Consider the following 25305-nt stretch of genomic DNA (forward strand, 5'->3'; position numbering starts at 1 on the left):
TCATGTAATTTAGTTCAGTATTGTGTTTTTCTCATTCTGTAAATCATTCATGGTCTCAGAACTCCTCCTCTGGTGGATTCATGTTACAGTTTTCACCCACTGTGGGGTTTTTGTTCAGGTCTACAGGTGCTTTGTGTTACTGTGAGTGTCTTGCACAGTAATACACAGCAGTGTCTTCAGGCTGCATATTCTGTCCATTCAGAGTCACTCTATTGTTTGAAGCATGTACGTCAATGCTGAATTTATTCTTTAGTGAATCTTTGTGGAGTGTCCCACTAGTATATTTGCTTCCAACCCACTCCAGTTTTTTCTCCTGCAGGCTTCGAAAATTTAAAAAAAAATTACACAGGACTGCTTAGAACATCTTGTTGCATTAGAAAATCAGGGCTAATGTGGTACTTGATATTAACCCCCCCCCCATTTATAATTTATTGAAATATCACTAATAACAATTTTGGAAATGTTCTTATGATTGCAAGTAAAATTATGCTAATAGGTTATATTTTGTCTTCAAATCAGTGGTAATATTTAATTTTCTCAAGTTTTCTAACATATATGTAAACCATGATTGCAATGTGTTCAATGGTTAATTTATTTAAATTCAAAAATATTCACAATTTTATATGTATATTTGAATTTATTTGCTTTTCCACTGTTATTTCTCTGTAAACAGACAGTGACAGCAGGGTTCAAGTAAATAAAATAATGATGTTTAAGGGCTGAGATGTACACTGTTTCCCATTAAGTTGGAATAATTTTGTTTTCAGACATATTCCTCTTTTTATTCCTATTTATAAACATCAGTATCACCTTTGACCAGGTATAATGTTCACATACTGAGTCTCAGTTACACTTTATCTATCAAGAATAAATGATATTGTCACCATCCTTTCATGAGAACATGTTAAAATATTTTATTCCAACTTTATTGTAAATAGAAAATAGGAAATAGACAAATAGCTGTTGAGGAATCGAAACCTGTGAGGAATTTAAAAAAAAATACCTGATTTACACTGAAAATGCAGGAGATAATATATTAAATGGTGATAAATCACTTAGGAAAGATTAAATATAGACAAAATTTCACTAGGAAGTTGCCTCAAAAATAGTTCTAGGCCTTCAAGGGTTAACTTTTACATGTTCATTCACTTTTCTACATATCATTTATTTTCTTAAAGATATGTTGCTTAAGAAGACTTTGTAATATTCTAGTTATGTGATAAAACTTTATTTAAACTCATTGTATTTTTTGTGTCAGTGACCATGTTCAGTACATAGATTTTGTACAGCTGCTTCACCAACTCCAGTCACTGTGGGTCTCGTGCACAATAATAAACAGCAGAATCTTCTGTTTTCAGACTGTTCATCTGCAGATACACCTGGTTTCTGCTGTTGTCTCTGGAGGTGGTGAAGCGACCCTGGACTGACTGGGAATAATAGTTAGTGCCACTGGTTTCAACAGCGATCCACTCCAGTCCTTTTCCAGGAGCCTGTCTGACCCAGTGAATCTGGTCAGTCTGTGGGATTGTCCAGGTCGTTTTACTGCAGGTTCAGATTCAGTCAGAGTCTGACCATCAACACCTGTTAAACCACAATGAAACAGTCATTTACTCAAAGTCAGAAAGTATTTGAAGACTTAACATCAGTGTATATCTTCACCTGCCCAGAGGACGGTTAACAGCAGCAGTCCTGTCCTATAGTCCATCATGTTGAACTGTTTGTCGTTTCTGCAGTTACACATTTAAAGGGTGACAGTGAATATTTTGCAGTGACTCCTCCTCAAAAACAAAACAGAAGCTAAACTACATTTCTGTTTAAACTGGGCCAAACATGTTCTTGTTTTTGTTTGTTTTTTTTATCAAATGTGTTTTTTTATTTATTTATTTATTCATTTGTCACATTCATGAAATGTGGTTTATTTTTATATTTATTTATCACTGAACTGTAGCGCTAATTCACAAGATATTCCCCAAAACATAGAATCAGCACAAAGCTGTAAAATCAACCACACATATTTTGAAACATAAATTCCAGGATGTGAAAGAATCTGAAAACAAAAAGAATAAAATGACAGAAACAACCTGATGTAACAGTTATTTTATTTGAATAAAGTGTGTTGCTGATAATTTTTTTTAAGTATGTGACATAACTAATGTATAAATGTTTAAAGAAAAGAATGAAATGAATGTAGGGAAGAAATGTGTGAAATAAGTGAAATGAAAAATCAGTGATAGAAGCATTATTTCTTATCACTTAATGAGGAAAGTAAAGGTTGCTTGTAGTCCAAGGGACAAGAAATCAAATATATATATATATATATATATATATTTTTTTTTTTTTATACATGATAAATAAAAAAAAAACACATTTAACTACATTGATTTAAATGTTGTTGTTTTTTTTTTTTTGAAAGATTTAGCTGATTTTTTGCAAGAAAAAAATTTCAAGAAAACCAAAAAACTCTTTGTTTTATAACTTTAAATATTCAGTTAATTCTTTAGATAAGATTCACTGACAACAATAACCAATGATCATTATGATCAGTGTTGTAAATGAAAATTCCAGAGCTGGATTGGAATAAGGAAGTAGTTTTTGTATGACTTCCCTGTTATTGTCTGTCATTGTGTGTTCTCGAGCACAGTAATACACTGCTGTGTCCTCTGGCTTCAGACTGTTCATCTGCAGATAAAGTTTACTGCTGGAGTCGTCTCTGGAGATGGTGAATCTACCCTGGACTGATGAGGAGTAATAGATCGGATATCCTAATGTGCCTATATATGCGATCCACTCCAGTCCTTTTCCAGGAGCCTGTCTGATCCAGTTCATTTCATAGCTGCTGAATGTGAATCCAGATGTTGTACAGGTCAGTCTGTGGGATTGTCCAGGTCTTTTCACTGCAGGTTCAGATTCAGTCAGAGTCTGACCATCAACACCTGTCAAGACAAAAATAAACTCATGAGATTTTCTGTGCATTCTGAACTAAAATAAACTGATCTGAGAAAAGGTGAAGCACTTCACCTGCCCAGCAGATAGTTAACAGCAGCAGTCCTGTCCTATAGTCCATCATGTTAAACTATGTGTCCTCTGCTGTCTGTCCTCTCTGCACTCAGATATTTAGAGGAGGAGGATATCTGAGTTTTGCATTGACTCCTCCTCACAGATATGAGAGACCCTAAACTGGACTCAAGGACCAAAACACAGATCTAATAAGTCAAACCAAAGACGAAGATACAGTATAGATACAGGAGGGACCAACTAATAAGATAAGATAAGATAAGATAAGATAACACAACACAACATAACATAGAAAATTAGGCATGAAGGAAATAAAACATAACACAAGATGTAGTGATGTCCTATAGTTAATCATGTTGAACTGTTTGTTTTCTCTGCAGTTACACATTTAAAGGGTGACACTGAATATTTTGCACTGACTTCTCCTCATGTAAATGAAAGAAAATGATCTGCATCACTGTTATAACTTGGACCAAACATGTTCATCAGGAAATGCAGTTTATAATTTTATTCTTCATTTTTTATTTATTTATTTATTTATTTATTTATTTATTTATTTATTTATTTATTTATGTATTTATTTATATTGAATTTTAGAGGTCTAAAATTAGATCCTGTGTTTTATTCATATCATAGTCCCCAAAACCCACAATGAACAGCACGAAGTTGAAGAACCACCAACACATGTTTTGAACCATACATTCCAGGATGTCAGAGAGTCTCAAAAACAAAACAAAAAGAGTGAAAATGTTTCCTTTAGTTTTAATCTTTATCTTCATGTAATGACACACTGACAGGTGGTCACTGGAGTAAAGTGAATTTGTTTTGTAGCTTTTTCTTAAATGTTTTGGTAGTTTTGCATCCAAGACCAAGTAAAACCAATATAAAAAGTATATATACATAACTAGGACAGAGCTGAACACAGTGACAATCTTCAGAAATAACAGACAAAACCTGATATGACTGGGATTTAACTTGAAGAAAAAGTGTTTTAGATAAATCTTTGAACTATATGATTTTATCAATCCATGAATGATGAAAGAAATAACTGTATGAAAGCAACATGTGAAATAAGTGAAATGATCTTGTAGTCATTAATGGTGTGAGGGCTCCTCTTGTGGTGGATTCATGGTTTTCAACCTGAAGGGTTTTTGTTCAGGTCTACAGATGGTTTGTGTTTGTGACTCACTCATTCAGGTCTATACTGTACACACCTGAGGAAACACAAACCAACATTATCTCCATCATTTATCTGACTCATACATGTTTACCATGTGTTTAGTAAAGTCAATCCACTGAAAGTTTCTCACAGGATCCAGATGCCAACAGCAGTATCAGAGCTACAGAGAACATGACTGATGATGAAGATGAACTGAAGGGATCTCCTCTGACTGACACAAACACACTTCACTTCATTATAAGTCAATGCATAATGAACTCAATTTACATATCAATAAAAATAACTCCAATTATAACTTTTATTTAAATAGTGGCAGTTGAATATTAACTAAGGCAGGATGAAAAGAAAAAGCACTGACATATAAGTGACATGTGGTTATAGAAAAACACATGACTTTAACAAACTGGTTCAGATCCAGTCAGTGTTTGTCCATCTGCACCTACACACATTTGAACAGGTCTTTAGTTACTGGAAAACTGACAAATCATCATATGATTATGTTTTTATGGTAAATATTTCACAGATATTACCATCCAGGAACATAGTCAGGATGAGAAAACCAACCACTGGTTTTGTTCGGACCATTGTAAAAGCCAGTTGTCTCTGTCCAGTCAGTGTGTATGTCAGTTATTTAGTCTCTGCCCTTCACTCTTCATGTACGTATATGAAAACATGGTGGAGATCACAGTTTAATATTAAGTCCATCACAAACACAAACATACCATGAATCACACTAATGTAAAAGACAGATATAAGACTTACTCCAGATTTAATATGTCATTTATGTGATGAAAATGTTTTGAATTTTCGTGTTTTTTCACCTTGTATTTATTAAAAATGCTTTGGATTCATTTTTCTCATAGAACTTGGTCATTCCTGTAATAAATAAATCATCTGTACATATTTTTATACACATGCAGGAGAAAATCAATGACAAACCTTATTTATAATCACTTAAAGAGAAAAGTAAATGTTGCTTGGAGTCCAAGGAACAGGAAATCATAAATTGTAACATTTTACATGATATTTTGAAATGATTTGAACTGAGGATACTTAAAGGATTTTTTTTTTTTACATATCTGGCTGATTTTTTGCAATTTGAAACACAAACATTTCAAAGAAAACAAAACTGTTCTTTTTTAAAACTTTAATATTCAGACAACAATGACCATTATGATCAGTATTGTAAATGAAAGTTCCAGAGCTGGTTTGGAATAAGGAAGTAGTTTTTGTATGACTTCCCTGTTATTGTCTGTCATTGTGTCCCCTCGAGCACAGTAATACACTGCTGTGTCCTCTGGCTTCAGACTGTTCATCTGCAGATAAAGTTTACTGCTGGAGTCGTCTCTGGAGATGGTGAATCTACCCTGGACTGATGAGGAGTAATAGATATGAGAGCTGTATGTGTGTATAAAAGCGATCCACTCCAGTCCTTTTCCAGGAGCCTGTCTGATCCAGTTCATGCGATAGCTGCTGAATGTGAATCCAGATGTCGTACAGGTCAGTCTGTGGGATTGTCCAGGTCGTTTTACTGCAGGTTCAGATTCAGTCAGGGTCTGACCATCAACACCTGTTAAACCACAATGAAACAGTCATTTACTCAAAGTTAGAAAGTATTTGAAGACTTAACATCAGTGTATATCTTCACCTGCCCAGAGGACGGTTAACAGCAGCAGTCCTGTCCTATAGTCCATCATGTTGAACTGTTTGTCGTTTCTGCAGTTACACATTTAAAGGGTGACGGTGAATATTTTGCATTGACTCCTCCTCAAAAACAAAACAGAAACTGAACTGTCTCTTTGTTATAAGTGGACCAAACATGTTTGTTTTTCATGAAAAGTAATTGATTTATCACAGACTTTTAGTGCTAATTCACAAGATATTCCCCAAAAGCCAGCATTAACTGCACAAAGCTGTAGAATCAATCACACATATTTTGAAACATAGATTCCAGGATGTCAAAGAATCTGAAAACAAAAAGAATAAAATGACAAAAACAACCTGATGTAACAGTGATTTTAGTTGAATAAAGTATGTTGCTGATGCATTTTTATGTATATGATATATATAGATATATATATACAAGTATATGATATAATTAATATGTGAATGTTTAAAGAAAAGAAAGAAATAACTGTATGAAAGAAACATGTGTGAAATAGGTGAAATGATCTTGTATTCATTAATGGTGTGAGGGCTCCTCTTGTGGTGGATTCATGATTTTCAAACTGAGGGGTTTTTGTTCAGGTCGACAGATGGTTTATGTTGCTGTGACTCGCTTGCACAGTAAAATAACAATAACACTTTAGAATTATTTGTTTCACATACAACTTGGCCATCCCAGTAATAATTAATTCATCCATACATATTTATATAACATGCAGTAAAAAATCAGTGACAGAAACATTATTTATTAACAGTTACAGCTGAAGATAAATGTTTCTTGTCATCTAACGGACAAGAAATCATGAATTACAACTTTTTTTTTTACGCAACATTCGTGAAATTTTTAGAACTGCACTTACTTCAAAGATTTTTTTTTTCAATAGGGCAGATGTTTTACAACTTGAAAGACAAAATTTTCAAAAAAAACACAAAACTATTTTCTTTAAAACTTTGAATAGTGACTAAATTCTCTAGAGTAGATTCATTGACAACAATAGTCAATGATCTTTATGATCAGAATTGTAAATGAAAGTTCCAGAGCTGGTTTGGAATAAGGAAGTAATTTTTGTATGACTTCCCTGTTATTGTCTGTCATTGTGTGTCGTCGAGCACAGTAATACACTGCTGTGTCCTCTGGCTTCAGACTGTTCATCTGCAGATAAAGTTTACTGCTGGAGTCGTCTCTGGAGATGGTGAATAAACCCTGGACTGATGAGGAGTAATAGATCGGAGTACTGGCTGTGCTTATGAATGCGATCCACTCCAGTCCTTTTCCAGGAGCCTGTCTGATCCAGCTCATTTGGTAGCTGCTGAATGTGAATCCAGATGTTGTACAGGTCAGTCTGTGGGATTGTCCAGGTCTTTTTACTGCAGGTTCAGATTCAGTCAGAGTCTGACCATCAACACCTGTCAAGACAAAAATAAACTCATGAGATTTTCTGTGCATTCTGAACTAAAATAAACTGATCTGAGAAAAGGTGAAGCACTTCACCTGCCCAGCAGATAGTTAACAGCAGCAGTCCTGTCCTATAGTCCATCATGTTAAACTATGTGTCCTCTGCTGTCTGTCCTCTCTGCACTCAGATATTTAGAGGAGGAGGATATCTGAGTTTTGCATTGACTCCTCCTCACAGATATGAGAGACCCTAAACTGGACTCAAGGACCAAAACACAGATCTAATAAGTCAAACCAAAGACAAAGACACAGGAGGGACCAACGATGTGTTCAATGTTAATATGAAATACTTTTGCGGTGATATGACTCAACTGAATAAAACAATTTTGTATTCAAGATGAGATACATGACCATAAGGTAAAATAAACAAAATTTAAAAATAAATAAATAAATAAATTTATTTATTTAAACCATCAGCAATCACATTGAGGGAACCATCATTTTCAAACATCTTGGCGGGGAAAAATAAAATCACATAAAGGAGCAAACACATGAAAAATGGTGTAGTGATAACAACTTCAAAGGTACCACAGTTGTGCAGTTTGGAAAAAAAACAGAAGACAACATTGTAAAAGCAAACTTTTTTTTTGTTAAAAAAATATAAAAAACACGGAGAACTTGACATGATCAAGATGTGATTGAAATATTAACTTTCAGCTTTAATGCAAGGGGTTAAAAGAAAACATTAATGGTTTCGAAAGTGCAACCATTTTATATACAGTCCATCAAACTTTCAGAAGCTCAGAAGTAGTTGGACAACTGACTGAACAGCAGCTTCATGTCCAGATGTGTCCTATTCAGACTGGCAAAATCAACAGTTTGGTACATTGTTAAAAGGAAAGAATCCACAGGTGAGCTCAGTAACACCAAAAGGCCTGGAAGACCATGGAAGACAACTAAAGTGAATGATCACAGAATTCCTCTGATGGTTGTTGGTCCTTTGTTTCCACATCCAGCCAAGTCAAGGACAGACCTGAGGAGGTAGGTGTGTTATTATGCAATCTGCTAAACCCTTGGAGTAATACACATGGAAAAGCTCAGATTAAAAATGTAAATAATGTGTTCAGAGATGCAAAGGTTTACAATTTGTCATCACCAGTGGATTTTCTGGGTCATTATTGCATAGGCTTCAGTTACTGTTTGAGTAGAAATGGGATAAACTAAAAGACTGATTTCATTTCAGTCATTAGTGGTGTGAGGGCTCCTCCTCTGGTGGATTCACGTTATATTTTTTCACATGCTGGGGTTTTTGTCCAGGTCTACTGATGCTTTGTGTTACTGTGTCTCTGCGGGCACAGTAATACACAGCGGTGTCTTCAGGCTGCATATTCTGTCCATTCAGAGTCACTATTTTATTTGAAGTGTCCAGGTCAATGCTGAATTTGTTCTTCAGTGAATCTTTATAATCTGAAGCTCCAGTGTATTTCATTCCAATCCACTCCAGTCCTTGTCCTGCAGGCTGTCTGATCCAAGCTGTGTAGTAGCCTAGGGAATAAGAGACCTGACAGGTGATGGTCAGACGTTGACCTGGCTGCACAGTCACAGAGGCTGGTTGTGTCAGCGTTTCACACTTCACACCTGTGGATGAAAACATGTTGAACATTGAGTGGGTGTAATAGCAGTGAACAGTGAGCTGTGATCATAGTGTCAGTGTCTGTGCCTCAGTGAGACTCACAGCATCCAGCAGCCAACAGCAGCAGAGCTACACAGATCATGGTTGAGATTAAAGCTGATCTGATGGGAGCTTCTCTTCTTCTGCTGCAGCCGACAGCATCATATCACCTTTTTATAGTGGACTATGAGGAAATTCAATTTGCATGAAGACAGACAGAGGTAATAAAAGAAAGAGACACTTGACATCAAGCTGAAAACTCTGATCTGTGCAGTAATTACCAGTAACCTCCTTATCTGCGCTCACTGCTCACCGTTCAAAACCCCACATTTAATCTTCGTTCCAACAGTTTCATTAACCTCCTCATATTATTCCCAAAGCCCGTACCAATTTTGGTCAACCATTCACAGGAAATTTGCCTGAGTAAAATTTACTCAAACTCAAGGAAATATTACTCTACTCAGATAACAGGTGGTCCCTCTCTAAAAAGAATAAAAGTTACTCTTTGGTTAGAGCTCTCCAAACTACATATAGAGCCAGATTTACTCAATATAGAGCTAAATTTATTCTTTTTGAGGAAAATACTTTGGACTCTAAAAAAAATGCTCAGTAATTTTTCCTGTGTTCCAGTTTTCTGCCGCTTTTGACTGGAATTCTTTGTAACGATCCTTAAAACTCACCTCCTTCATACCGCTCTCATCATTTAAAAAGATCAGTGAAAGATACACTTTTGGACCACTGCACCTGTTTTTAGCTTTTCTATTTGTTATATGTCATTGTGATTGGTTCTGCTGTCCATCCTGTTTGTTTGGTTGTTATAGATTTAATCTGTTCTGTCGTTTGTACATGCAACCTGTGCTGCTACTCATTCTGTTTGTGTGCTGCCTCTTGGCCAGGTCGTTATTGTAAGTGAGAATCAGTTCTCAACTAATTTACCTTGTTAAATAAAGGTTAAAAAAATAATAATAATTAAAGAAATGATACATAATTTGTTAATTTATGTTTTTATTTTCTATACTGCACATAATATAAACCATAAAGATGTGATTCATATTAGGAGATGTGACTGTTTCAATCAATCACCAGTAGTTCATTCACCTGAAGTAAATAGTTTATATTGCACTTATATTACATTTCAAATGCATGCTGTGATTGCACTGTTATTTATGTGCATCTGAAAGCAAAAAACTGGGATCTGTCAAATAATATGTAGATTTTGTACAGCTGCTTCATTAACTCCAGTCACTGTGGCTCTCGTGCACAATAATAAACAGCAGAATCTTCAGTTTTCAGACTGTTCATCTGCAGATACAGCTGGTTTCTGCCGTTGTCTCTGGAGATGGTGAAACGGCCTTGGACTGACTGGGAATAGTAAGTGCTGCCACCACCACTATTGATATAAGCGATCCACTCCAGTCCTTTTCCAGGAGCCTGTCTGATCCAGCTCATTTCCAACTCAGTCAGAGTCTGACCATCAACACCTGTTCAACCAGAATGAAACAGTCATTTACTCTAAATTCAGAAAGTATTTGAAGACAAGACTTAAAATCAGCATATATTTTCACCTGCCCAGCAGATAGTTAACAGCAGCAGTCCTGTCCTATAGTCCATCATGTTAAACTGTGTGTCTCTGTCTTGGTCTCTGCAGTCACATTCTAAAAGAGAGGATATCTGCATTTGCATTGACTCCTCCTCAAAGAGTGGATAAAACCTGGATTAATGTTGTCATCATAGTCATCAGAAATATTTTTGTTTTATAATTAGCAGTTTAATAATGACTTGTTTGTTTTCTGAAGTAAGATTTTATTAAATTCATGCTTGATGTCAATTATTTTGACTTTGAAATTCCATGTTTTTATACTAGACCTTTAATTTTTTAGTGCACTGTTATGCATTAAGATGTTTTTATTATATTGTTATTTCTTCTCTGGAAATGATTGTGACAATGTGATTTATTCTTGATAGATAAAGTGGAACTGGGACTAAGTATGTAATTATTGTAGTTGGTCAGAGGTGATTACTAGTGTGTACAAATGGGAATAAAAAGAGGAATGTGTTTGAAAATTAAATTATTCCAACTTTATGAGTAATGATTTATTTTACATCAAGTTTTACAATATTACACTAAAAGCAAAGAATTAACAACATATGTTATGTTAAGTAAATTGCAGGATGTCAGAGAATTATAAATAGAAGTATTAAAAGGTTTAATATGTATTTATCATTAATTAAATAGTCACTTCTTAAGCTGACAGGCAAACACCAAAGTATCAAGAATTTGGGTACATTTTTACTCTCTAAACAGCGAATGGTGAATATTTTAATTGGTAAGAACACATGAAATGTAAATAATGAAGTAGCAGATATATAAAAGGTTAGATGATCATCTGCAAACTGTAGGTATTTATTTATTCTGAATAATCAGCTATGAAACATGTGAAGTGTGTAATGATCCTGTATTCATTAATGGTGTGAGGGCTCCTCTTGTGGTGGATTCATGGTTTTCACTCTGAGGGGTTTTTGTTCAGGTCTACAGATGGTTTGTGTTGCTGTGTCTCACTTGCACAGTAATACACAGCAGTGTCTTCAGGCTGCATATTCTGTCCATTTAGAGTCACTGTTTGGTGTGAAGAATCTGCAACTATATTGAACTTGTGTTTTAAAGACTCCTTATAGACTGTGGCGTGTCCAGTATGCATGCTCACGATGTATTCCAGTCCCATCTTTGCAGGTTGTCGGATCCAACCTGTACAACGGCTGCTGAGAGAATAAGAGACCTGACAGCTGATGGTCAAAGTGTGTCCAGGCTGCAGGACCACTGAGTCTGGCTGGATCAGGTCTATACTGTACACACCTGTGGAAACACAAACCAACATTATCTCCATCATTCATCTGACTGATACATGTTTACCATGTGTTTAGTAAAGTCAGTCCACTGAAAGTTTCTCACAGGATCCAGATGCCAACAGCAGTATCAGAGCTACAGAGAACATGACTGATGATGAAGATGAACTGAAGGGATCTCCTCTGACTGACACAAACACACTTCACTTCATTATAAGTCAACGCATAATGAACTTCATTTACATATCAGTGAAATCACTTTCAATAAATTATCTTTCATTTAAATTTGACACAAAGTAGTAACTCAAAAAGCCTTAAAAGCAGAAGCAAACTGAAAAAATAATAATTTTCACAGTATATTGATTTTTTTTTTTTTTTTAAATAGAAAACCAAAATGTATTTGTGGATGTTGTTCTGTTTGTTGATTTGTTATAAATTATTAATTATCCCAGGCTCCTTCTCTGATGGATTCATGTTATAGTTTTTCCACTCAAAAGAAAACTTTTCTTCAGGTCTACTGATGATTTGTATCACTATGTCTCTTTGAGCCCACAGCATTGTCTGCAGACATATATATTCTGCCCATTTAGAGTTGCTTTTTTATTTTCGGTGTCTGAATTCACATTGAATTTTTGTTTTCATTGGGTCTTTATAATAGGAGATCAAAGTTTATTCCAATTCATTGCGGTCCTTTTCCTACAGGTAATCTGATCCAATATGTGTCATATTAGATTTCATGTTGTGTCTCATGTGGAATTGTGTAATCAACATTTATTTGAACACATGAGGCACACATGTTAACATTATCCCCAATTTTTTAAAAGAAACTATAGGGTGGTAAAGGTTAAGGAAATTCTATGGTTCCTTTTTTTTTTTTTTTTTTTTTTTTTTTTGACAGTAGGTTTTTGTACAGTGTTTCTCCCTCCTGTGTCACTGTGGCTCTCGTGCACAATAATAAACAGCAGAGTCTTCAGTCTTCAGGCTGTTCATCTGCAGATACACCTGCTTTCTGCTGTTGTCTCTGGAGATGGTGAAACGGCCTTGAAATGACTGAGAGTAGTAAGTGCTGCCACCATCACTAGTGATAGTGGCGACCCACTCCAGTCCTTTCCCAGGTGCCTGTTTGATCCAAGTGTTCCAGTGATCGCTACTGAACCCTGAATATGTGCAGGTCAGTCTGTGTGATTGTCCAGGTCTTTTCACCACTGATTCAGACTCAGTCAGTGTTTGACCATCAGCACCTACAGATATTTAACAGGTCTTTAGTTACAGGAAAACTCATCACATGACCATGTCATTTTACAGTCAATATTTTACCATCCTTACCAGCCAGGAAAAGAGTTAACATCAGAAAAGCGGACAAATATTTAGTTTGGATCATTGTAAAAGCCAGTTGTCTCAGTCCAGTCAATGTGTTTATCAGTCATTTAGTCTCTGTGACTCATTTTTAAAATAAAGAGGAGGAGAAACAGAAGATCAGAGTTTTACATTAACTCCTCCTCTTCAGAAGCACTCCATGAATAAGACCATGAGAAAAGTCTGTTTTTGATCATTATCTTCTTTTTTATTTTCACTGATGTAATTTATGAATCCCACTGTCATTCGATTTCCTTGGCTTTAATTATATTGAATGTCAATTTATTTTTCTGTTCAGTATATGAAACATCTCTTTAATGAATCTGAACAAGTATGAAAATCCACCAACATTTCCTGTGGAAATTTTTAAAAAGATAGCAAAATATTTAATAGTTCATGTAAACTGTTTATCGTTAAACATATGCTTTATTCTTGACACCCTGATGAACAAAACTGTCAAACCACATCACTGTAATAACACGATGAAAATGGAATAATAGTAATAATAAACAAACCAAAACAAATGTTTATGACATAAAAGAAGATATCCTTTTATAATATTACAGTTACCATGAGTTTTCAATGTCAGGGGTTATTACTTTAGTAATAAAATGCATGATTTTCATACATTATTATGCTTTTCCAAACTATTACCACACTATTATGTATTCATTATACTCTTTGTTTGTCATTGAGCTATGGTGTAGAGTTGTGGAGCTGTTTCACTGACAGTGTGTCTGCATGTGTTTATTCATTTACTTACTTACTTACTTACTTACTTACTTACTTACTAACTAGAACCTGCCCTTTTCTCTTTAGTTTTATCTCATATACTGCCCCCTAGAGGTCTTTGTTGAAACAGTTTAAGGGGTTTTTGTCAAGCCTCTCTGTTTACTCCAACCACTGTGACTCCCTTGCACAGTAATACACTGCAGAGTCCTCTGGCTTCAGGTTGGACAGTCTCAGATACACCATGCTGTTGCTGTTATCCCTGGTAACTTCTATTCGTCCTCGTACACTGTTGGCATAGTCCAGGCATGTCCAAAGTCCGGCCCGGGGGCCAATCACGGCCCGCGGTCAGATTTTACATGGCCCACAGCTTCAGTTTTAGAATGTATTATTTATGGCCCGCTTGGACTGTTGAACCGAGTGCATGAATCATAAAAGGTTCAAAATGCAGTTTCTCCTTTCACCTCATGGTGGCAGCACCACTCTAACTCTATCAGGCTCTGTGACTTTGCCGTGAACCCTTTTAGCTAATTTCTAACCATGGCGCCTGTAAAAAAAAAAAAAAAAAAAAAGTTGACAGTGAGGGCCGCCGCTTCCAGGAGAGATGGGAATTACAATTTTTTTTTTCACTGAAAATCAAGGCGATTGTGTTTGCCTAATTTGTCAAGAGACTGTTGCCTTGTTTAAGGAATTCAATGTAAAGACACACTAGCAGACAAAACAAGCTAACACGTACAACAAGCTAGCAGGGAGTGAGCGCTCCGAAAAAGTGAAGCAAATGCAAGCTGCTTTAAACTCACAACAGTGACTCTTCATGTGAACCTGGGAGTTCAATGAATTCACCACCAAGGCAGGATACCAAGTTGCCAGGTTAGTTGCCTATAACTGCTGGTGTTATGTACTTGTAGATGTGACACAAAATAATACTTTCTGAAGGATTTTGTGAAAGACAAGAGTAAGAGTCATATGTTTTCATCTTAAATGTTAACAGACTTTGCATTACTGAGTAAAATATGAGTAATGATTACTCATATAAGTCATGTTTAAAATGAATGTGGGGTTAAGATTTTTATCAACTTCTTGGACGTTTAAGATACTCCACACAGTTTGTTCTATGTTATCTGACTCCAGATGTGAAAGGAAGGCAGAATTTTTTTTAATTTTTTTTTTAATTTGTTCACACCTGAGTGGCTTAGATTTGGTTACATTGCCATTTTAAAAAAAAATGATATTGTGACAATGAAAATAAAATTGTTGTAGAACAGCGCTTTTATATGTAATTTTTACTGTTTAAAAAACATCTGAAGCGACCACTGGCCCCTGGCAATCTCCACATTATGAGATCTGGCCCTCTTTAAAAAAAGTTTGGACATCCCTGGCATAGTCTGTTCCACTGCCACTGCTATAAACTCGTCCCATCCATTCCAGTCCTTTCCCTTCAGGTTGTCTTATCCAGTGCATATGGCAACAGCTAAATGTGAAGCCGGATCCTCTGCAGGACAGACTGAGAGTCTCCCCAGGCCTTTTCACCACTGAACTGGAAGGAATGGACTCCATCCTCTGACCAGTGGAACCTGATGAGAAGAAAGAAGGGATGAATTGTAAGAAAAAGTATCTGCTCTGACTGACTTAGCAGTGGAAGAGCTAAGAGTTAGTGGAACTCACAGGACAGAGAAAAGGAAACCAGCAGCAGAGTGAGTGTGTTCATCATCCTGAAGCTGGAGATGTGACGTCTGACGCTCCACATGGAGTACAGACCAGTCAGATGGACAGAAGTACACTGTACAGACTGAAGATTTGCATCAGGGTGTCATGATGAGGGAGTGGCTCATAGAATGGGGGGGTGTTATTTAAATAGAATTATATTACTAAATATGTGTTGCTTTGATCTTTATTTGATATTTTATTTTCTTTTTTATTTTCAGTGATAAAATGTATGAATACCACATTCAATTTCATTGGCTTTAATTATATTGAATGTCAATTTATTTTTCTGTTCAGTATTGGAAATATCTCTAACAAATTTGAACAATTATGAAAATACACATGGAATTGTTTGATCAACATTTATTGATGAGGGAGTGGCTCATGCAACGGTGAAATACCTGATATCTGTCCAATTGAAATGACAAAAAAGGGAAATGCAGTTGTGTAAAGAATACGCACAGTACCTTAGGAACAATTAAGAACATCCCTGTAGATGTGTGTAACAAAAACAGAAATTCCAGTTGAATGAAATCGGACAGTTAGTGACTTTCAGTGCAATGACCCATTTTTCACACGTTGTTTCTACTCTCATAATGTCATGTTTTCGTTGTTAAAACTGTCTTGATAGTGGAACTTACAGGGCAATCTGCCATTAGTAGTTCTATTAGTTACATCTATATATTCAGTGATATAATGTTTAAGCACTTTTTTGTAAATAATGAACTAATTAATAATCCTGATAGTCAACTGCTGCCCTATAGTCGTGATTTATGAGTGTTACTTTTTTTCGTTAGGCGCTTTAATTAAATACCTGGCGGTGTCTTCTCAGAAAGATGCCACTACATCCAAAGATGAAAGTATTTGTGTTATTCATTAATTATTTTATTGTATTGGATGTATTTTTATTCTTTATTATGTGCTTCTAATATTTTTCTGTTTCTTACTGTAGGGTTTTTTTGTTTTTTTTTTTTTTTCCGCAATCAAATGTTATTTTCAATTTCAAGTCGATTTAACAAATGAAGTCCATGTTTCTTTCTGTATTTAACACTGCTGCAACAAAGCAGTTTCTCATTTTGGGATAAATTAAGTATTTATCTAGTCTAATACAATGTCTAATTTGGATTATTTAAAATTGTAATTATTAGGCTGATCATTATGATATTATTCAACGTAGATCATGGGGAGTCCTTTGAGGAAACCCAAGAGGATGTCCCAGCCAGCACTTCCCAAACAACTGAGAGCACTCCAGTTCTTCCCTCCAGCTCTACCTCACCTGCACCTGAATTATCAACAAAGGAAGGTCCTCCTGTTGTTGCTGATGATCCTGCACTGTGGCCAAACATGACAGCACTCAGTGTCCACTTATATTTATTTATTTATTTATTTATTTATTTATATAGTGCATATAGCAACAGCTAAATGTGAAGCCAGATCCTCTGCAGGACAGACTGAGAGTCTCCCCAGGCCTTTTCACTACTGAACTGGAAGGAATGGACTCCATCCTCTGACCAGTGCAACCTGATGAGAAGAAAGAAGGGAGGAACTGATGAGAAGAAAGAAGGGAGGAATTGTAAGAAAAAGTATCTGCTCTGACTGACCAGTGGAAGAGCTAAGAGTCAGTGGAACTCACAGGACAGAGAAAAGGAAACCAGCAGCAGAGTGAGTGTGTTCATTATCCTGAAGCTGGAGATGTGACATCTGACGCTCCACATGGAGTACAGACCAGTCAGATGGACAGAAGTACACTGTACAGACTGAAGATTTGCATCAGGGTGTCATGATGAGGGAGTGGCTCATGTAATGCTGGTGTGTTATTTAAATAGAATTATATTACTAAATATGTGTTGCTTTTCTATCCACAGTCTGATGAAATCATTGCATATAAAAGTAAAAATGTTTCAAAATTATTCTTGTTCATAACTAATTATTAAGATAACTAATAACTAATCTGTGTCATTAACGTCACCGTAAATTTAGTTAAAAATGACAGAAGTGGATTCAGCTGAATTTGAACTGTAATTCACATTAAAGGGTTAAAGCTTTTAAGGTCATTAATGGTCTGAGGGCTCCTCCTCTGGTTGATTCATGTCACAGTTTTCACACACTGAGGGTTTTTTCCTGCAGGTTATCTGATCCAAGATGTGTCGTATTGGGTCTCAGGTTATGTCTCATGTGGAATTGTGTGATCAACATTTATTTGAACACTTGAGGCACAAGTGTTTACATTATCCCCAAACATTTCTAATAGAAACCAGAAGGTGGTAAATGTCAAAGTCACATAATTTCTATGATTTGTTTTTTCATGGTAGGTTTTTGTACAGTGTTTCTCCCTCCTGTGTCACTGTGGCTCTCGTGCACAATAATAAACAGCAGAGTCTTCAGTCTTCAGGCTGTTCATCTGCAGATACACCTGCTTTCTGCTGTTGTCTCTGGAGATGGTGAAACGGCCTTGCACTGACTGGGAATAGTAAATGTAACTACTAGCAGCACTAACATAAGCGATCCATTCCAGTCCTTTTCCAGGTGCCTGTCTGATCCAAGCTGTATTAATATTGCCACTGAACCCTGAATATGTGCAGGTCAGTCTGTGTGATTCTCCAGGTCTTTTCACCACTGATTCAGACTCAGTCAGTGTTTGACCATCAGCACCTACACATATTTCAACAAATCTTTAGAAAGAGGAAAACTGACATTTCTGTGAGTGGGATTTTTTCCAGTGAAGCTTTCATGGTCCTTACCAGCCAGGAAGATAGTCAGGATGACAAAACCAAACAATTGTTTTGTTCGGACCATTGTAAAAGCCAGTTGTCTCTGTCCAGTCAATGTGTATGTCAGTTATTTAGTCTCTGTCCTTCATTCTTCATGTACGTATATGAAAAGATGGTGGAGATCACAGTTTAATATTAACTCCTTCACAAACAGAAACATACCATGAATCACACTACTGTGAAAGACAGATATAAGACTTACTCCAGATTTAATATGTGTCATTTATGTGATGAAAATGGTTTGAATGTTCATGTTATTTCACCTTATATTTACTAAAAACACTTTGGATACATTTCTTTCTCATAGAACTTGGTCATTCCTGTGATTAATAAATCATCTGTACATATTTTTCCACACAGGCTGTAGAAAATCATTGATAGAAGCATTATTTATGATCACTTAAAGCAGAAAGCAAATGATAATTGTGCTCCAAGAGAAAAGAAATCATAAATTGTACCTTTTTTAAATGATATTTTATAAATTATTTTTAAATGCATTTACTTAAAAACATTTTTTTCACAGATTTGGCAGACATTTCTGCAACTTGCAAAACAAAATTGTTTTGTTTAAAACTTTAAATATTCATTTAATTCTCTAGATCCACTGACAACAATAACCAATGATCATTATGATCAGTATTGTAAATATAAGTTCCAGAGCTGGTTTGGAATAAGGAAGTAGTTTTTGTATGACTTCCCTGTTATATTCTGTCATTGTGTCTCCTCGAGCACAGTAATACACTGCTGTGTCCTCTGGCTTCAGACTGTTCATCTGCAGATAAAGTTTACTGCTGGAGTCGTCTCTGGAGATGGTGAATCTACCCTGGACTGATGAGGAGTAATAGATCGGAGAACTGGCTGTATCTATATAAGCGATCCACTCCAGTCCTTTTCCAGGAGCCTGTCTGATCCAGTTCCACACTCTGCTGCTAAAGCTTAGTCCAGATGTTGTACAGGTCAGTCTGTGGGATTGTCCAGGTCTTTTTACTGCAGGTTCAGATTCAGTCAGAGTCTGACCAGCAACACCTGTCAAGATAAAAAATAAACTCATGAGACTTTCTGTGCATTTATAACTAAAATAAACTGATCTGAGAAAAGGTGAAGCACTTCACCTGCCCAGCAGATAGTTAACAGTACCAGTCCTGTCCTATAGTCCATCATGTTAAACTATGTGTCCTCTGCTGTCTGTCCTCTCTGCACTCAGATATTTAGAGGAGGAGGATATCTGAGTTTTGCATTGACTCCTCCTCACAGATATGAGAGACCCTAAACTGGACTCAAGGACCAAAACACAGATCTAATAAGTCAAACCAAAGACAAAGATACAGTATAGATACAGGAGAGACCAACTGTGTGTTCAATGTTAAAAAGAAATTATTTTGCGGCGATATGAATCAACTGAATGAAACAATTTTGTAGTCAAGATGAGGTACATGATCAAAGAGTTAAATGAAAAAAATAAAAGTAATTTTATTAATTAATTTATTTCACTTAGCAATCCCATTGAGGGAAACATCATTTTTGAACATCATGTCAGATTAAAATAAAATAAAATAGAATAAAGCAGCAAATACATGAAAAACAACATAACGACAACAACTTTAGAAGTTACCACAATTGCACAGTGTTTGAAATAATATTAGAAAAAAAAGATGTAAAAGTAAACGTTAAAAAAAAAAAAAACATTTGAAGAAAAAAAAGCAGAGAACTTGACATGATCAAGAGGTGACTCAAATATTAACTTTCAGCTTTAACTCAAGGGGTTTAACAAAAATATAGCAATAACGGTTTTGAAATTACAACCATTTTAAACACAGTCCCTCAGTTTTCATTGGCTCAAAAGTTGCTGGACAACTGACTGAACAGCAGCTTCTTTAGGTGAAAATATACTCGAAGTGATGAAACTCCCTCCAGGTCTGGTCATGATGAAGCTCCTCAGTGGCTCTGAACACATTGTGGATTTAGGTATTTCACAGTTTGATACGTCATCAGTTTTACCACAAACTGACCCTTTCTGGATTTGAAAAATTATCCTTTAAATTGACAAATGAAAACCAAAAAATAACTTTTCTCTTTTCTCTCTTTCTCTTCTCTCTACAATTTTATTCTTTCGACAATGTCCACATAACATCATCAAATCAGCCCTCAAATAAGAACCAGTGGACCACTGGCTATCAGGTTCATCTATTTCCCAGATTACCTCAATGTACTGGACATGTGTAACATATCTAAAGCACAAAATACCCAGTTTAACTGGGTATACATAATAATACTTGTTGTATTGTATATTTATATCAATTCTTAGAGAAAGACCGGTAAAGTAATACAATATGATCCTCATCGGATCCATCCGTTTCTGATACTCCTCTTTACTCAGATAAACAATGTATAACATACCTAAAGCACAAAATACCCAGTTTAATTTATAATACATAATAATACTTGTGGTATATTTATATCAGTTCTTAGAGAAAGACCAGTAAAGTAAAACAATATGATCCTCATAGGATGCAGCTGTTTCTGATACTATTCTTTACTCTGATAAACACTTCTTTTGCTTCACATCTTACAAACATTTAAATTCACTCAAAATAAAGAGACACACAACAGCATTTATTTAGTGAAACTGTTTCAGTATAAGGAAAATGCACCTGGATGAAAAATGCTGTGAGAGGAAGAAGTGACGCTTCTGAAAAAATAAACCTCTTCTTTGTTTGTAAATATATTTTGGATTTATTAATGGTCTGAGGGCTCCTCCTCTGGTGGATTCATGTTATTATTTTCGTTTTTTTTCTTCACACACTGAAGGGTTTTTGTTCAGGGTGTCTACTGATATGTGTTACTGTGGCTCTCTTGCACAGTAATACACAGCGGTGTCTTCAGGCTGCATATTCTGTCCATTCAGAGTCACTATTTTATTTGAAGTGTCCAGGTCAATGCTGAATTTGTTCTTCAGTGAATCTTTATGGTATGAAGCTCCAGTGTGTTTCATTCCAATCCACTCCAGTCCTTGTCCTGCAGGCTGTCTGATCCAAGCTGTGTAGTAGCTGCCCACTGAATAAGAGACCTGACAGGTGATGGTCAGACGTTGACCTGGCTGCACAGTCACAGAGGCTGGTTGTGTCAGCGTTTCACACTTCACACCTGTGGATGAAAACATGTTGAACATTGAGTGGGTGTAATAGCAGTGAACAGTGAGCTGTGATCATAGTGTCAGTGTCTGTGCCTCAGTGAGACTCACAGCATCCAGCAGCCAACAGCAGCAGAGCTACACAGATCATGGTTGAGATTAAAGCTGATCTGATGGGAGCTTCTCTTCTTCTGCTGCAGCCGACAGCATCATATCAGTGTTTATAGAGAGCTGAAGTCCTGCCCCTTCCGCTGTGAACTATGGGACCTAACTTTGTGAAATGGAAAGAAACTATTTGGATTAGTGCTGCCATTCACACATATGATGTTTGTCAGTTTAAAAGATCATTTCATGAGTTAGGAAAGTCATGGTTTGTGGCAAAGATCATCTAGTTTTGTGTTAAATAGTCAATGGATGGCATTTCCGTTGCATGTGTCCAACACGGCCACTGCCTTGTCACATTTTTTAGGTGAAAATGTACTGGAAGAGATGAAACTCCCTCCAGGTCTGGTCATGATGAAGCTCCTCAGTGGCTCTGAACGGATTGTGGATATAGGTATTTCACAGTTTGATACGTCAGCAGTTTTACCTCTAACTGACACTTTGTGGATTTGAAAAATTATCCTTTAAAACTGACAAATAAAAACCTAACAAATAACTTTTCTCTTTTCTCTCTTTCTCTTCTCTCTACAATTTTATTCTTTCGACAATGTCCACATGACATCATCACATCAGTCCTCAAATAAGAACCAGTGGACCACTGGCTTTCAGGTTCATCTATTTCCCAGATTACCACAATGGACTGGACATGCATAACATACCTAAAGCACAAGATACCCAGTTTAACTGGGTATACTGGGTATACATTACTTGTTGTACTGTATATTTATATCAATTCTTAGAGAAAGATCAGTGAAGTAAAACAATATGATCCTCATAGGATCCATCTGTTTCTGATACTCCTCTTAACTCTGATAAACACTCCTTTTCCTTCACATCATACAAACATAAATTCACTTGAAAAAAAGAGACACACAACAGTGTTTATTTAGTGAAACTGTTTAAGTATCAGGAAAATGCACCTGGATGAAAAATACTGTGAGAGGAACAAGTGACCCTTCTGAAAAATAAGCGTCCTCCTTTTTTTGGAAATTTATTTTGGGTTTATTAATGATCTGAGGGCTCCTCCCCTGGTGGATTCACGTCATATTTTTTCACACACTGTGGGGTTTTTGTTCAGGTCTACTAATGCTTTGTATTACTGTGTGTCTGCGGGCACAGTAATACACAGCGGTGTCTTCAGGCTGCATATTCTGTCCATTCAGAGTCACTATTTTATTTGAAGTGTCCAGGTCAATGCTGAATTTGTTCTTCAGTGAATCTTTATAATATGAAGCTCCAGTATATTTGCTTCCAACCCACTCCAGTTTTTTTCCTGCAGGCTGTCTGATCCAAGCTGTATCATAGGTGCTCAGTGAATAAGAGACCTGACAGGTGATGGTCAGATGTTGACCTGGCTGCACAGTCACAGAGGCTGGTTGTGTCAGTGTTTCACACTTCACACCTGTTGAAAAATAGTGAAAATAAAGAGAAAAGTTTATGACAAGTGACCATGTTATGTAATAATATTAAAGCTAACTGTTACTGTAATAGACTTACCAGGTCCAGCTGCCAACAGCAGCAGCAGAGCCAAAGAGAACATGTTTAATGTTGACGTTGATGTGTTGTGTGATTTCCACTGCCAGTCTGATGTGTAGATTATATACTGCAGCTGCACAGCAAGAAGGACTTCAGAGTTTGCATTCAATCGAACATGTGACACAATGACGCTGATGTTACTCCAGCATCACAAGCATCTGACAGCTGCTGTAATATCTGCAAAAAAGACTAAATATGTAGATTCATCTGACACATTCCCAGCAGTTCATCATTTAGATTAAATTAACGGTAACTTTTAAAGAGTGCTTCTCTATTTTTACTAATAATTATTTAGAATTGATTGAAACATCACTAATTATAATTTTGGAAATGTTCTAATGATTGCAAGTACAATTATGCTGATAGGTTATATTTTGTCTTTAAATCAGTGGTAATATTTAATTTTCTCAAGTTTTCTAACATATATGTAAACCATGATTGCAATGTGTTCAATGGTTAATTTACTTAAATTCAAAAGTATTCACAATTTTACACGTATATTTGAATTTACTTGCTTTTCCACTGTTTGTTCTCTGTAAACAGACAGTGACAGCAGGGTTCAAGTAAATAAAATAATGATGTTTAAGGGCTGAGATGTACACTGTTTCCCATAAAGTTGGAATAATTTTTTCTTCAGACATATTCCTCTTTTTATTCCTACTTATACACTTCAGTCTCACCTTTGACCAGGTATAATGTTCACATACTGAGTCCCAGTTACACTTTATCTATCAAGAATAAATCACATTGTCACAATCATTTCACGAGAACAGGTTAAAATATTTCATTCCAACTTTATTGTAAATCGAAAATAGGAAAAAGACAAATAGCTGTTGAGGAATCGAAACCTGTGAGGAATTTTAAAAATACCTGATATAAACTGAAAATGCAAAATGCAGGAGATAATATTATAATAAATGGTGATAAATCATTTAGGAAAGATTAAATGTAGAGAAAATTTTACTTGGAAGTTGTCACAAAAATAGTTCTAGGCCTTAAAGGGTTAACTTTTACATGTCCATCCACTTGTCTGTATGTCATTTATTTTCTTAAAAATATGTTGCTTAAGAAGACTTTGTAATATTCTGGTTATGTGATAAAACTTTATTTGAACTCTTTGTATTTTTTGTGTCAGTAACTGTGTTCAATACGTAGATTTTGTACAGCTGCTCCACCATCTCCAGTCACTGTGGGCCTCATGCACAATAATAAACAGCAGAATCTTCAGTTTTCAGACTATTCATCTGCAGATACAGCTGGTTTCTGCTGTTGTCTCTGGAGGTGGTGAAGCGACCCTGGACTGACTGGGAATAGGAGTTAAAACCACCACTGTTATCAACAGCGATCCACTCCAGTCCTTTTCCAGGAGCCTGTCTGATCCAGGCCATCCAGTAGCTGCTGAACATGAATCCAGATGTTGTACAGGTCAGTCTGTGGGATTGTCCAGGTCTTTTTACTGCAGGTTCAGATTGTGTCAGAGTCTGACCATGAACACCTGTTAGATAACAATGAAACAGTCATTTACTCAAAGTCAGAAAGTATTTGAAGACTTAACATCAGTGTATATCTTCACCTGCCCAGCAGATAGTTAACAGCAGCAGTCCTGTCCTATAGTCCATCATGTTAAACTATGTGTCCTCTGCTGTCTGTCCTCTCTGCACTCAGATATTTAGAGGAGGAGGATATCTGAGTTTTGCATTGACTCCTCCTCACAGATATGAGAGACCCTAAACTGGACTAGAGGACCAAAACACAGATGTAGTAAGTCAAACCAAAGACAAAGATACAGTATAGATACAGGAGGGACCAACTCTGTGTTCAGTGTTAGAAAGAAATTATTTTTGTGGTCACATGGCTAGACAGAATAAAACAATTTTGTATTGAAGATGAGATACATGACCAGATAGTTAAATGAACACAAAAAAAACAAACAAACAAAAAATCATTACTTTATTTAAACTATCAGAAATCACATTGAGGGAAAGATCATTTTCAAACATCATGCTGGGGTAAAATAAAATCAAATAAAAGAGCACAAACATGAAAATGGTGTAGTAATAACAACTTCAAAGGTTACCGCAGATGTAGTTTTTACAATAACGTTAGAAGAAAAAGTTGTTATAGCAAACATTTATTTAAAATATT

General features: G+C 36.0%; 1 protein-coding gene and 2 gene segments (V, D, J or C); all 3 read right to left on the bottom strand.

The window, feature by feature from the left end:
• LOC115424836 (uncharacterized) overlaps positions 1–25305 on the bottom strand; it is a 353136-nt gene that overhangs the window by 304819 nt on the left and 23012 nt on the right. The window lies entirely within an intron of this gene.
• On the bottom strand, positions 11425–11974 carry LOC115423858 (immunoglobulin heavy variable 3-64D-like). The segment is given in 2 exon segments: positions 11425–11782; positions 11879–11974. Coding segments are annotated over 2 exon segments (393 nt in total).
• On the bottom strand, positions 24357–24887 carry LOC115423881 (Ig heavy chain V region 914-like). The segment is given in 2 exon segments: positions 24357–24655; positions 24734–24887. Coding segments are annotated over 2 exon segments (348 nt in total).

Source organism: Sphaeramia orbicularis, chromosome 8 (assembly GCF_902148855.1).
Source record: "Sphaeramia orbicularis chromosome 8, fSphaOr1.1, whole genome shotgun sequence".
Classification (NCBI taxonomy): Eukaryota; Metazoa; Chordata; class Actinopteri; order Kurtiformes; family Apogonidae; genus Sphaeramia; species Sphaeramia orbicularis.